A 14,860-nucleotide genomic window follows, 5' to 3' on the forward strand; every position below is an offset into this window, starting at 1 on the left:
TTCACTTAGTCCGTCAAGGCCTTACCTAGCCGTCTAACTAGGTCCCAACCGCTGTCCGACTAGCACTTAGTATCTTTTAGAACATTGATTTCAACTAAATAACAATTTAAAGCGTCAGTTGGCAGTTTATTCTTATAATTGTATTATTGTACTTCGCTAGCTGGAGCATCTTGTGGTCTGCATGCATGAAAGTGAGAAAGTGATCGCGTGAAAGTGAAAAAGATCGCAAGAATGTCAAACGTAATTAAATGATACGTTTAGTTGTTTAATAAAAAATGATTTCTACTTAATGAGTGTAATGACCCTTGTTCTTTCGCATCATCAAAATTAATCAAATTAAATATATCGACTTATTTGGAGGTATGTTCTTGGTCCAGGTGGTGCCTACTAGACATCCACTACATCATGACATGCTGTGCTCGCCCGAGTTAGCTTCCCCCACCTACCTCCTCCTCCTCCACCAAGTCATACTACAAAAAATATATACTACAAAAAATATATATTAGTCAACAACTAGCTATAATTTGTATGTTTAACATTTTTAAATAAGCTCTTTAAAAAGTGATGTGCTTTGGTGATTAGGATTTCCTTCTTCTTCAACTTATTGTGCAAGGGGTTCAAATTATCTCTCCCCTCTTAGGAAGTAGATCGGAAAAGGCAGTGTGATCTTAATATATTGAACTTATGTAGAAATCATATTCTTATAATGGGTCGGAGAATTTGAGTGTGAAACCAATTTATTAAACTCATGACTTCAATATATTAAACTTATGAGTGATGTGAATGTATTAAACTCACACTATTGTACAGTAGTGTTATAGCTATTAAATTCAGCCTATTATATATCGATATCACGCTCACTTAAACAGTTAAACTACTCTATAATGCTTTAATTTAAATTAATGTAAAATATTGTTTGTGGCAATAAATATATTTTGGAAAAGTTATTTTAACCCTAACTGGCTCGTAAGAATAGATAAATGACTTTCACATGTTCCCTTTCACTTTCTGCACAATTCTTTCAATATTAATTTTTTAACCTTAAAAATAGACAGTTGGATTCACCACTTAAAGTCCATATCCTAATGTTTGTGTTTTATATGGCTCAATTATTTCCTTTTCTTCACATTTTTCTTATTTTTAATTTTACTGTTTGAACCACTAGAGATCTTGTATGTAGCATGATGATCCAATAGATTGATAACGACGACTGCAGCGATCTAACGGCTACAATTGTATTCACACAACGTGAATTTGAATTGTAAAAGGAAATCGATAAAATTATACTACGCTAGTGCTATCTATTATCTACACTTTTTTTTTTATCTCCTACACACCCTTATCAATATTAATCGTCAGATTGAATAAATTAAAGAAAATCAAAAAACAAAAATTTACAAAAAATTTGTTGAAGGTAAATATAAGTGTGTATACTGTAGATAGCACCACTCATTACTCTAACCTAGCTAATCGTCTTCACCCCATTAGATTGGGAGCATCACACCCTCACCCCATGAACAAAAAAAAAAATCTATATACGTGATTAGTCGTTAATTATTACTTATCACTTATTAGGCATGTAATATTTTATTAAGAAGTCTTTATCTTTCTTATATATGTGAGAGAAAAGAGATGAGTAGTGGAATTGTGGGAATGTGAGAGGAAAGGGATTAGTAGTGGAATTGTGGGAACTAAACAATATGAAGACCAAAACTAGCTCATTCCCCACTTTCTCTTAATAGTGATGTGCTCCACTAAGATGGTCACTACTTTTTTCATGACTAAAAACATTTCTAAGTCATGTTTTGACATGTATTTTACTACCAAATGACTCCAAATTTGAGCACTTCGATCGCTTATCAGGCAATGATCCAAAGGGGCGAGAAACCTTTCTTGTTTTGTGTTGTTTTATTCAATCTCTCCATGCGTGCATGCTGTCCACACCACAAACCACGCACACTTTTTTTTGTTAAATTAACCACCACCACTCACATATATAATGCCGAGAAGCGATTTGTGCACTCTTTTTTACAATTGTAATCTCCTCAATTTGTTATATTTTTTCTGAAATCATTGTATTGAAATAAATTAATAGATAATATTAAACGAAACAGTGCTTATGCTGAAAAGAAGACGGCATAAATCACTTTGGTTTGATGATGCATCATGCATGATAGCGAATATGGGAAGTATTATTTATTAGGGGAATATTTTTGCTCACTACTTTCTAAGGAATGGTGATGTTCACTACTCTATTTATTACTGTTAGATAAGTTTACTTTTCGAGATATGTGCAGTAGATAAACACAAATTTAAAAAAAAAATTATCATAAATGATCTCTTAAATTGACCATCGCCATCAAAATGGTCCCTGAAATTAAAAATCAATCAATATAGTCCTTGAAAATAGGTGTCGCAAATCAATTTGGTAATTCCGTCACAATTCTGTTAAAAATTCAGTTATGTGCTGATGTGGCATATAAATGAGCCCCACAAGATTTACGAGTTTTTATCACAAATGATTCCTGAAATTGACCCACTCCATCAAGATGGTCCTTCAAATTGACTCACACCATCAAGATGGTCCCTGAAATTGACCCACACCAACAAGATGGTCATTGAAATTGAAAATCGATCAATGTAGTCCTTGAAAGTAGGTGCCGAAATCAATATGATCATTCCACCACAATTCTGTATATGTGCTGATATGGGTTTAATAATTAATTTAAAAAGTTGTCTAAATACCTTTTTGCACAATGATTTTTTTTTTCTTATAGTAAGGCCTACTCCGAAGAGAGATACCTTCTATAAATTCTCAAAGGCACAAGGCTTAACAAAGGGCTCAGAGGGAGTGTGGAAATAGTTTTCAACCAACAATAGAAGCACCTCAGTTATAATCTCTTTATTTCAAGGCAGACTCATCATTCTTTGCATCACCAAACCACCAGGGAAGCGCCGAACAAGCTATTCAAGATTAAGATTGTGAGGATGTTGATCGCCTAAATATTAACAGTGATGGCCCAAAAGTCGTTGCCAATCGACCAAGCTGTCACTACAGGAGATCTCAATCCAAGTTTAATTCGGTGAAGGGTGTCGAAGTGTGTAAAGATGAGTGTATTGAGATTTTTTTTAGAGAATAAAGAGCGAAGGAGGTAGAAAATGTGGACTGGGATCAAGGGTGATTGCAGGACTGGGTTTTTGAGTTGACAATTTTTTTATTAACTATTAAATTATTAAGTCTATTTGTATTTTTTTTAAATTTAATTAGACTTGTGTGACCCATTTATGTGTCACATCAGCATATAACATCATTTTTTTTTATAGAATTGTGACTAAAGGACTACATTGATTTGAGACACTTACTTGTGAGACTACATTGATGAATTTTCAATTTCAGAGATCATTTTGATGTAGCGTGTCAATTTCAGAGACCATTTTGAAGATGTGGGTCAATTTCAATGACCATTTGTGAGAAAAAATGACTTATGGGGCCCATTTATGTGCCACATCAGCACTTAACAAAATTGTGACGAAATGATCACATTGATTTGCAACACCTATTTTCAAGGACTACATTGATTGATTTTCAATTTTAGGGACCATCTTGATAGTGAGGGTCAATTTCAGAAATCATTTGTGATAAAATCCCATTTTAAAATTTAAACTCTTCTAACAATGATAAATAGGAAGGTGAGTATAAATACTCTATTTTCCAGCTCATGATTATCCATAATTGACCCTAGCAATACCATTGAGAGAGTTGATCGTGCTGAGTAGTGTCCATCCCAATGATCCCTTTCCTTTCTCAACATAGATTTTGTATGTATATGGAGACTGTTGGAAAGAGCATCGCATTATATCTATATAGATGGATAGATCATGGATCATGGCCTTTCATTTATTATGAGCCGGAAAGGATCATGTCCCTTCGTTTATTTTAATTTATAATTTATTTACGGTCTGAGATGGATCTGCATTTTAAGATAACACACACACACACATGCATATGTGTGTGCACATGAGCATCAAGCATAACTAGGGTTTGCAGCAATAAAAGTCACATCCAGAGAAAATGGCTGAAAATCACTCGACATATAAAGAAGCACTAGTGAAACATCAGCCCTCAACATTAGGAACTAGCTAGCTAGGGACTCCAACACGAGTGGTTTGGCTTGCCCGGCCACCATTGCTACTTGAAAGCATAAATATTGTTGACGTGTGCATGCACCACCAAACCCTAACCCTAATTCTATATTCTAACAAGACAATATCAGTGCGTCATGCATGTATGTATTGTAGAGATTTTTGGTACTGATGAAGTTCAATGCATACGTTAACCTACTTACTACAAACATATTTTAGAACAAGTATGTACTCCCCACGTTAAAGTACGTATATTCAAAGGCAGATCCACATTGAAACTAAGGTGGTTCCAAAACTCACTAGAGGCAAAGAAAAACGTTGGCGAATGTCCTTTTAGGACCCTTCAAAAATCTAGTACATGACCCTTTTGTACCCATAACATGTTCAATGAAATGCCTTACATAACTCAGGCAGGGGGTTCTTGAAAGAACTCAACAGATGTCGATATCTATAGGCAAGCGCCAGACAAAATTCGGCAAAAGACGACAAGCACACCAAATGCCCAACGAAATGTCACATTGCAAAAAGTTTAGGGGATGCGCACGCTGTATTACAATCTTAAAATATTGAATCTCTTACACTAAGAATCCCCAATATTAAAATCCTGAAACTACCACAAGAGAAAACACCGAAGTTCAATACATATTTGACATTACATACAAATTTGAGGGGTCATTTTGAAGAAAACAAGGATATTTTAGTTTAGATATTTGTAAATGGAACTCTATCTATAGTTATATACATCCACAAAACCTTACCTACCTCTACCTGCCTCCTAATCAAACAGGAAGCCAGCTAACTTGACGTAGTCGTCTTCTTTCTTCCACTCTTGTAGTTGTCTTCTTTCTATTCTTTTCCGTCCTTGTCTTCTCCTTATATACCTTCCCAATTTTCCCGTCCCTATCTAGCAGACGTATGGCCGTGTCACCATGTTTACACACGCGTACATATCACTCATCATAGCAACAAATATATTATGTCGCACTTAAGAAAACTCAAGGTCGTTTGATAACCAATTCATTCATAGTTTTTAGCTTTTCGTTTAGTTTTGAAAACTCAAAGGAACTAGTTTTCACTTTATGGTTTTTAATTTTCATTTTTTCGAAAAGCTAAAAATTAAAAGTAGTTGTCAAACGATTTTTCAATTTTTCAAAAATGAAAATTCAAAACGAAATGGCTATCAGTCCAATTTTTTTTTCCATCTCTAGACTTAAAAAGAAAATCCAAAAAAATACATAGTTATGCGTTGGGAGATAAAAATACATGTACTCATACATCTAGTGACAACCGAACTTTTGTCAATGTAAAGATTTACAAAACGAAGCAAAACAAATGGCGCTATGAAAGAAATGTAAAAAGTGTAATGTCCCGTGACGAGAGGTGCTTACGCACATATATACACCCAGTGAGACCTGATGCGATACCAAGACCTGTAAAAAAAGAGGGAAAATGCAGAGTTCTCAACTCATCACGTTCCGTTATAAGCATATAAGTGATCCTGACTAGACACCACCAGTCAACTTGCGCGCCTTTTTTCTGTGTTGAAATGTGGAAACCCCACCCCGGCCCCATTAAAGCACAAGCACTCATATATATATTGCTTCAATAATTCAACACGGGGCACCAAAATCCAACACCGGCCACCAAAATCCAACACCAAAGTAGAACTTGAAACAAGTCTTTCCTTGGATCCTCCACATTTTGTTATTTTCCGAGAAAACATTTTTTACATCTGCGGACTTTTGGTGCAAGAACGATTACACTCGTTTAGCCAACTCACCTAACTCACGTGTATTTTGGAGAGAAACCTCAAGGCCGAATAATGATTTTATCCTTGTAGTTCGGGGGAGGTTTCTATAGGGGCACATATACCACCCAAATGCCTTTCGATTGCTAGCTTAACTAGCTCAAGTGATTATTTCAGAATTACAACAATTATTAAACCAGGAACGTACTTAGATTGCAAACGGAGGTGGAACTTCGCCCAAATTATAAAAGCAACTTACATGCAACGGGTTCACTATTAAGTGGCGTTTTGAGTCAATAATACAATGCAATAATAATGAGAGATTTAATCATGACATTATTTTATTGGAATAGAACATCATTGTTCCATATTTAGAGTGCTACAATGTTCACCCTATAGTATTATTTTCTTACCCACGTTATATTCTCGTTCATGATAAAAAGTTTAAAAAATCAAACACTCTCTTCCCACCTACTTATATTCCTAAAATATCCCTAATAGTTTTAAGTTCTAAATAAAATAAATATAAAGAACAAATCTTGGAGATTTTAAGAAAATTGAACAGTTACGAACGTCCCTGTCCAACTCAGTCGAAAGCAACAACCAGGCTTCACATATGACGACGACATCTCCTTTTCTCTTTGCCGCTGGGAAAGTCACCTTTTTTTTTTTCTCTCATTTCTCTGTTCCACTCTCTTTCTTTCTCCCCGTACCAAATCTGGATTTAAGATTCTTGTCCATATTTCTTCCTGAATTCCAATTCTGAATGAAGGCTTGAACAGTAAGTAGAAAACAAGAGGTGGGTGGGGTGGACGGAAAAGTTTTTCATAGAAGACGTAGGGGGATGAAAGAGTTAAAAAGTAGTGAGGGACGAAGAGAGAAAATGGGGAGATTGCTGGGTGATTCGTTTCTCATTTCAAGTTTTTTAATTTTTTTTTCCATTCCTTTTTCTTTTACTACAAAGAATATATTAAAGAACTAATTTTTAACAAGGTTTTTGAAGCCTTTTTACATTACATTAAATTAAATTTGATTTTAAAATTTCCATTAAAAGTGAGTGAGAAAATAAGACGGGCGAGCATAACAACACTCCATATTTATTTATTTGGTAGACTCCACAGTAGGGACATTTTACATGGAATAGATGGTTGAACTTTAGAGGATTCCTAAACATATAGCCTCCATCACCATTTAGCCATAAAACAGCCTTAATTATAAGGGAAGTACTATTTACACTATGTAGGATGAGGACACGATGACTTTCAAATATCTTTTGCTCAAAACTCGTCTCCAATTATCTTACAACTCGGTCCCTGTTTTTCTCAGAGAAACTTACAGATAAACATAAACACCTATTTGATATTGCAACACAAATCAATCGTACCAAAAATAGCATGTTTTCGACACGAACGTTCTTTCTTTCATTGTTTCAAACTAAAAGAAAATAATTTAGCCAGGTGAATTCTGACACTACACAAACTACCATGGTCTCTTGTACCCGATAGGAACAGTATTTGAACCAGAAATCACGCCCCGGTTCCCAAACCCTCCTCGTCCTCCATTGCGGAAGTTCCCACCGGATCCTGATTGAAAACCAAAAACAGAAGACCACATTATTCACCATCCCACTAAAACTGTACATACATATAGACACCACATCCAAAGAGGAAACTGAACCTACCTCCGAAACTACCACTTGATCGGGCCATTGCAGCCAATGCAGGGCTCACAACCTGACCTGCTTCTTGAAGAATCTTGATTAGATCCCTAGTGAATTTTGCATTTGCGTGCGTGAAAAAAGTTAAAGCAGTTCCTGCTGCTCCTGCACGTCCAGTTCGTCCAATCCTGTGAACATAATCCTCAAGGCTTGATGGAAAATCATAATTGATCACACATTTTATGTCCTTCACATCTACAACAAAACACAGCAGAAAGTTAGGAGTTAGGTCAAACGATGCACAACATACAAAACATGGAGAAATCTGCAAGCGACCTTATCCCTGCACCCCTGAGATCTGGAGACCAAATTGAAGACAACACATTCATCATGTAACCTTAATTAAGCAGGAATAAGGAGCAGCTTCACCACAACCACCAGTTTCCCATATTCAATCAAATGAACAAGCATGCGTGAGTCAACCGGGCTGCAAGGATAACCAGCTCCATAACCGTGGATGGGCAGCAATAATTTCAACCATGTTACTTATTAGACACTTGAGACATTTCAGGAACCTCTGGTGCAAATAATTGAGAACTATCCTTACAATGCCCCATGTATATAAATAGACTTTCCAGACCAATGGAATATACGGGCTTGCATTGTATAATGGCATACCAACCAAACAATATTAGGAAGTTACCCCAGTCATACCAGTGAAACCTTGGTCCTTGTGTCCATGTAACATGAAATTCAAATAAGGTAAGCACCTAAAGAGTTATCACAGGGGACATTCTACTGATACGAGAAACCTAATATTTCCCCTCATTCCAACTTATGAAGCCCCAGTGAAGTAGAAAGCGTGATGCTTACAGAGGGATAAGTGAACTGAAGTCCCAATCATCACATGTGATGGCACCTGCCTTCGCACCCAAACCACAAATTATATCATCAGGAACTGGACAGCAGCCGGCCGACTCGCCATATTTCAAATTCAAGACCCAAACACCTAAGAATTCTAGCACACAGTGATCCTACCAAGACCCCGTGCAGCCACATCAGTGGCAGTCATTATAGGATTCCTGCCACTTTTAAACTCAGCCAAGACCCAGTCTCTTTCGGCCTGGTTTTTATCACCGTGGATGGATAGAGCTGGCCATCCATCCATCCTCAATTGTTTAGTAACGTGGTCGCATCCCTTTTTCGTCTCCACAAAAATCAGCATTCGGCTCCCAACCATCGCTTCTTTGAGCAATTTGATCAGCCTGGCAACAAAACAATTTGAAGTTCATAACAAAGCCAATAAAAAATAAAAATCAACCCTTATACTGTAACCGGATGTTATGCTCAAGAGACAGACCTATTGTATTTCTCCACCTCCGTCACAACTTCAACAACTTGGTTTATGGATTGGTTTGCTTTAAGGCTTGCTGATCCAATGATTACCTAATTATAAAACAATTGATGTCAGTTATATCACATTTTAATTCAGAGACACAAATATGCACAAGAAATGTGAATATCATATTGATATGGTTAAATCTACAAAAGATACCTTATATGGGTTACGTAAAAACTGCCTTGCCAAACTTTCAACCTCCCTTGGCCACGTGGCACTCCAATACAATGTCTGCCGATCTGGTCGGGTCTGCAAGAAAAGTAACTTGCTCAAATGCAATTCCTAAGTTCTTCTTTCAAACAACACTACAAGTGTTTACATAAGTTGCCAAAGTCGTATTTACATAAAAATCGTATCAGCAGAAAGATAAAGGTTAACTACAGAGTGCTCTGCAAAGTCCCTCATGTAACAGAGTTCATGTGCTCAAGCACATCTGTATGTCATAGAATATTTGACAAACTTTCATAACAAAATTTTCTAAAGCAGTTATGTGTTGTATTTAAAGACTAATATTATTGTTAAGCTGCTAGCCGTTTGACCAAACAAAAAAGTTAACTTTCAGCTTATTATCGGTGAAGCAGAAGAAATTATGTAAAGTAACATACTTGAGAAACAATTTTCCTTATCTGCGGCTCAAATCCCATGTCCAACATCCTATCAGCCTCATCTAAAACTAGGTAAGTCACTCTTCGCAAATTTGTATGCTGAGCTTCCAACATATCTATCAGTCGGCCAGGCGTAGCTATCACAATCTCAACCCCTGCCACATGGAAGACATTAGCTGTAGGCCCCTATTTATGAACAGCCAAATGGACATAAGTAAATACACACCTCTTTTAAGATCGCGTATTTGGGGTCCTTTTGGAGCACCACCATAAATGCAAGTACTCCTAATATTGGAACGTAAACTAAATTTTAAAGCTTCCTCTTGAATTTGAACTGCCAATTCTCGAGTAGGTGCTAATACTAACGCAATAGGACCTTCTCCCTGAGCTGAAGTTTATAACAAAAGAATAACCAAATTCAGGGTCAATTGCAAGGAAACAAATAGTCGCAACCTAAACAGGAATGATAATTAATACTGACCTAACCGAGGCTGTGCGCTGATATGTACCACAGCCGGCAGCAGATAAGACAAAGTCTTACCAGAACCAGTCTCGGCAATGCCAATTAAATCTCTACCCTTTAATGCCATTGGCCATCCTTGAGCCTGAATTGGTGTTGGTTCAACAAAACCCAATTTCGCAATCACCTCTAGGCAGTAATCTAACACATCATATTACACCAATGTAAGCTACTAGCACAAGAAGAAAATTTCAATTAAAAAATAAAAATAAATAAATAATGTAGCATTCATCGGCAAGGAAATACCAGGGAAATTTGCATCCTCAAACATCTGAATCGGTTTTGGGATATCATGCCCTTCGGTGGTAATCTCCCGCCTCGTACGATACACCATAACATCATGTTCTGACATTGCCCTCACAGAAGGACTTTCAGCATGGAAGTTCTTCTCAAAAGGTACCAAGTTTCCAAAATCTTGCTTGGGAAGCATAATATTATCCAAGTCTCCTCTTGACGAGCCACCATGCCTACCTCCTCCTCTTCCACCAACTCCACGCCCACCGCCAAACCCCGCACCTCCACCACGAATACCACCAAAGCTCCTACCGCCACCACGGCCTCCATCAAAACCCCTGCCACCGCCACCAAATCTCCCACCACCACCAATACCACCACGACCCCTTCCACCACCAACATGACCATTCGATGCTCTACCACCAAAGCTCCCATTACCACCACCTTGGCCGATATTGAACCGCTCGGAAGGGGGCTGGAACGGCGGGTACCCATTAAAGTCTCCTGGACCCGATGTCGGTCCACCCACCCTTGCCGAATATGAAGCAACCGCAGCCGGCGGGCCCCCATACGGAGCTGCCCCACCGCCACGGCCATAGGCGGTGCCTGCCTGTGGCGCCACCGCAGGCGCTGGACCCATTAGGTCACTGCAGATGCACAATTACATAAAACCAAACATAAATTAAAAAACTTCATAACATAAGACTTGAATCGAAATTGAGGAAAAGTTAGAAGCAGGGATCTGAATCAGAAAGCTATGGACTTTGGGGGGTATTTAGTACCTGCGGCGCTCACGGTAGGAGTTGACGTCGGCGTATCGGTTGTCGGAGGCGTACATCAATGATAGAATTGCAGATGTCGGATTGCAGTTCTAGGGTTTCTGATCTGTCAGGGTTTCTGAAAACCGTAAGGGAGAAGAAAGCCAAATTGGGAATTTTGGATTTAAGTTTTGCTCTGGTCTTTTGTTTCGAAGCGGCCAAAGTCTTTTGGTGTTCCCCAAACACGATCGGTACACCAATTGTCCTAAACAAGTGGTTGAAATCTTTTTTATTTTTCAAATGTATAACACTGGTTATTCAATACTACGATCTAATGATATTTTTCATCATTTGTAAGTTAAAGGGTTTATGTTCGAGTCTCGTAACTGACGAATTCGGTACCAAATTAAACTGCTCATTAACTGATTCTTCTAATGTAAAAATATTGATGTACTTAATATATATATATATATATAAAACAGTGATGCTACGTAAAGCAAGGACTAACATATCGTCAGATTAATCTAAAGCCCCGTCTGTTTGGCCTCCTTAGTTAGGATTAGTTAGGATGGACTTAGTTATTGTCCAGTCTCTTGTTTCGTGCAGTTTAAAATTAGTTTTAATGAGATTAAACCCGACTCGTTTTTACCATACGCCTCACTACTATTACTGCGTGAAAGGTTGGGATTAGCAATTTCGTGTTCATTTTCCCCATTTGCATATGCTTGTAAGTACTTTAGTTATTTTTTATATTGTTAATTAATTTTATAATACAACTTCAACTTTTATTGGTTCGGGTTGTGATTAATTCACAACATGGTATGATGTAATTTTGTATTATAGTTTCAACGCACAGAAAACACCGAAAACACCTTTAATGGTTAGCCCAAATCTAAGGCAATGAAAGAAAAGAACATGTCACATAAGCCTGTTTAAATTGACTAGGAGAAAACATGGCCACTGCAAGGCAAGCCTTGTGCACGAAGTGGTTACCACCAGCCGGACGACCACGATTTCATCTGAGGCAATTTTTCCGGCCGCCATTGACCCCATGTTGGATCCACCACTGGTGTGAGCTTTAGCTTTTTCTTCTTGTTCTCCTTATGTGCTTCTTTTTATTGTATATTTCCTCCTGTCCTTGACTGCATAATATGTCCTCGTTTGTATCTGACTAACAGGCGTTCTTTCTCCTCATCCATGGCTTGTTGCCATGTCGTTTTTGGGCTGCCTGCTGTTTCTTGTAATTATTTAGCAGCTGGAAACCATTCGGAGTTGTAATACGACATTTTCAGAAACATGAGAACACATCGTGGACAATTCATATGAATTTATCAACAAAGTTATAATGATAAATATCGACATTAGAAATTTAAATAGAAGATGTGAACTCATTTCACTCTTACATAATCTCTACATCATAAAATAATGTTTGGTTTCAGTTATAAATTTGACATCCTCCGTTGTTTTTCTTCAATCTTCAATCTTCAATCGTTTTGCGTTCTTAACTCTGATTCCGAGCTCATCTCATTACCGCGTATGAGACTAGAATTATTGTAGACTAACATGACAATACCAGTAGTGCATTTTCAGCTGGCTAGCTTTCGAGTTTTCCACTTCATCATCTCTTGAGTATGTAGTCTTCCCATTGTCCCATAATGCATAGCTGAGTTTGTTTCATCTCTGTCACAGCTTTTTGAGGTTGATATTAAGAAATCTTGGCCTTCCCGCAAACTGTCCATCCGAAAAATTTGAGAGTGAGCGAGAGATTCATTTCGGAGACTATACTGCAAAACCTGATGGCAATATATGTGTAGCCTGTATATGTAAAAATAGTAGATTTCTGAATTGAACTTGCCTGGAAAGCATGAAAAGAGAAGGGTTTTTTCGTAGTGACGAGTATTTTCTGGCTTTTTTGGACCATCTACTTGTTGATTGACCTCCACCTCATTGCCTTTATGAATGATGCTAACCTCACAAAAGCCCGGTGCATTGTTCTTAACAAATTCTCCTAACGACAATTGTTTTCTCTCTCGCCTACACAACATAATTCAACCCCGTTAATTGAATGCTAATTCACACTGCTTTGGATGTAATATACCTACTGAACACATTGTTGATCGCATCTCTCATATAAGACCTACTAATAAAGATGATTCCCACATGAGTCTCGTCTTTATGATAAATTCATGCCGGGAAAAAGAAATAACTGGCCTGCGCTGCTACGCACCTTGAATGCCTTTTTGTTCCTATGACAAGGTGAGTAATGCTAAGAGCAGGAATAAGATTAAGAATTGATTCTTCTGTGCAATTGCTCTCGTGGAGTATTGTTTCCGCTGTTACCTGCAGTCACATTGAAAGCAGAAGTTTTCATCATCACCAATTACATGGAACTTTGCTGTTTGAAAACATGAACTACGCGGTACGGGGGGAGTAGAATCCATACCTTAGCATCATTGCACAAGTTCACGTATTTCTGCAAGAGGTTGCTCCTCTTGTTACTCTCTTCTTTAACATATAATCGCACTTGATCTTCGTTTAATTGGCTCCTTGCTAACCTTCCAACTATCAACGTTTTATGACAGGAAAACACGAGACATTACTAAGGATTGGTGATCAGGAAAAACAATTTGATGTATACATGGTGGTTTGATCACATATCCGAACCCGAAAAAAGATATTTGATGAATGCATGAAGCGTTTGATAAGAATCCCATAAATATAATAGACTGCATGGACAGACATGGACAAGAAAAACTTTAACAGGTGAACTGGTGTTACCAGGTGTAGGGACGTGGGTGACCGGAGGGAAGACATGGACAAGAAAAACCCGAGTACTACCGGAGGAAGCAGCATTCTCAAGCGTCCATTTCAGAACATCTGTGTCATCTTTGCCAACAGCAACATAAACATCGTTGACGACTACATGTTTGCTAGTCCTTTCTGTGAAAATAGGACTCTCGCTATCCTCTTCTTGTATCTCCCGATTCTTCACAATCTCCGGATTCTTTACAATCTCCGGCGACAACGCGCCTGCTTTAACGTAAATCTTGTAAAATTCCTTGGCTTCCCTCGGAACATAATCTTCATCTTCCCTCGAGGCGTACATGACTAGAAGTAAAGTGAACACAAAGTTGAAGACAATGAGATGATAGGAAGCGAAAATAACAAGATTAAATGCCAGAAACGAGGCAGTTTTATAGTGAAAATGTCGTTGCTATCAAGGCACCAATAGAAAAGGGAACAAAAGGAGAGATTCCATTTTGTCAAAGAGTCGTTGCTTAATTAGGTGCCAATTGGTGCAAAAGAAATGCAACTTTTTGGTCTTCTTCTCCTCCATTGATGTAGGTTTGGTATTGATCAACCTTGCATTTGGGGAAAAGGGCAATGCCTCCTTTTCTAGTTGATTTATTTATTTTGTGTCGTGTTCATATTAACTTATAAACTGATCAACGCACAAATATAAGTTTATAAAACACAAAACAATATAAAAATCGTAATATAATATTACAAAAATTCTCACACTATTTGTCATAATATTTTTTTTTAAGTTATAAATTTATCAATATAATATTAATTATTAATCTTATATCCATGTCGTGTACTGGTCGCAAATTATCACCTCGTTGTCTAGCATGTGTGGATCATGTTTAAAAACAAGAGTTGAATTTGATAACCCCTATAGAGTTAGGCAAAGAAAATAAAGCACTAGTAGTGTTTGATCTTTACTAGAACAACACAGAAGAAGCCGGCCATATATTCCTTTCCATTCATAACGCCATAGAGGTAGGAAATTGTTG

General features: G+C 37.6%; 2 protein-coding genes across 5 annotated transcripts; both read right to left on the reverse strand.

Annotated features, from left to right (window-relative positions):
* Positions 1-7,146: 7,146 nt before the first annotated feature.
* LOC137710572 (DEAD-box ATP-dependent RNA helicase 20) lies at positions 7,147-11,316 on the reverse strand. 4 transcript variants are annotated; one of them, XR_011064984.2, is made up of 10 exons: positions 11,088-11,316; positions 10,318-10,952; positions 10,033-10,212; positions 9,778-9,939; positions 9,552-9,706; positions 9,103-9,195; positions 8,908-8,993; positions 8,421-8,812; positions 7,572-7,802; positions 7,147-7,473 (listed from the first exon to the last, which is right to left on the reverse strand). XR_011064984.2 is itself a non-coding variant. In XM_068449637.2 (10 exons), exons 1-10 carry the CDS (start codon positions 11,141-11,143, stop codon positions 7,370-7,372), a joined length of 1,929 nt encoding a protein of 642 aa, XP_068305738.1. In that variant the 5' UTR covers positions 11,144-11,316; the 3' UTR covers positions 7,147-7,369. The 4 variants fall into 4 exon arrangements, 1 of the variants encoding a protein (XP_068305738.1); XR_011064982.2 differs by having other exon boundaries at positions 7,884-8,812; XR_011064983.2 differs by having other exon boundaries at positions 7,945-8,812; positions 11,088-11,287.
* Positions 11,317-11,923: 607 nt separating this feature from the next.
* On the reverse strand, positions 11,924-14,223 carry LOC137710172 (U-box domain-containing protein 52-like). The gene is made up of 5 exons (XM_088696199.1): positions 13,842-14,223; positions 13,507-13,625; positions 13,291-13,403; positions 12,919-13,097; positions 11,924-12,794 (listed from the first exon to the last, which is right to left on the reverse strand). The coding sequence occupies exons 1-5, from the start codon at positions 14,167-14,169 to the stop codon at positions 12,769-12,771; spliced, it is 765 nt and encodes a 254-aa protein (XP_088552325.1). The 5' UTR covers positions 14,170-14,223; the 3' UTR covers positions 11,924-12,768.
* Between the last annotated feature and the right edge of the window lie 637 nt (positions 14,224-14,860).

This window comes from Pyrus communis, chromosome 6 (assembly GCF_041283825.1).
Source record: "Pyrus communis isolate YQ-2024b chromosome 6, ASM4128382v1, whole genome shotgun sequence".
NCBI classification, from domain to species: domain Eukaryota; kingdom Viridiplantae; phylum Streptophyta; class Magnoliopsida; order Rosales; family Rosaceae; genus Pyrus; species Pyrus communis.

Excerpts from the sequence above, each read along its gene's own strand:
- LOC137710572 (XM_068449637.2), bottom strand. The coding sequence starts at position 11,143 with ATGTACGCCTCCGACAACCGATACGCCGACGTCAACTCCTACCGTGAG. Across the intron at positions 9,940-10,032 it reads CAGCGCACAGCCTCGGTTAG|CTCAGGGAGAAGGTCCTATT; the intron begins GTCAGTATTAAT and ends TATAAACTTCAG. Across the intron at positions 7,474-7,571 it reads ATCAAGTGGTAGTTTCGGAG|GATCCGGTGGGAACTTCCGC; the intron begins GTAGGTTCAGTT and ends GTTTTCAATCAG.
- LOC137710172 (XM_088696199.1), bottom strand. The coding sequence starts at position 14,169 with ATGTACGCCTCGAGGGAAGATGAAGATTATGTTCCGAGGGAAGCCAAG. Across the intron at positions 13,626-13,841 it reads CACCCACGTCCCTACACCTG|TTGGAAGGTTAGCAAGGAGC; the intron begins GTAACACCAGTT and ends AAACGTTGATAG. Across the intron at positions 13,098-13,290 it reads GGAACAAAAAGGCATTCAAG|GCGAGAGAGAAAACAATTGT; the intron begins GTGCGTAGCAGC and ends TATGTTGTGTAG.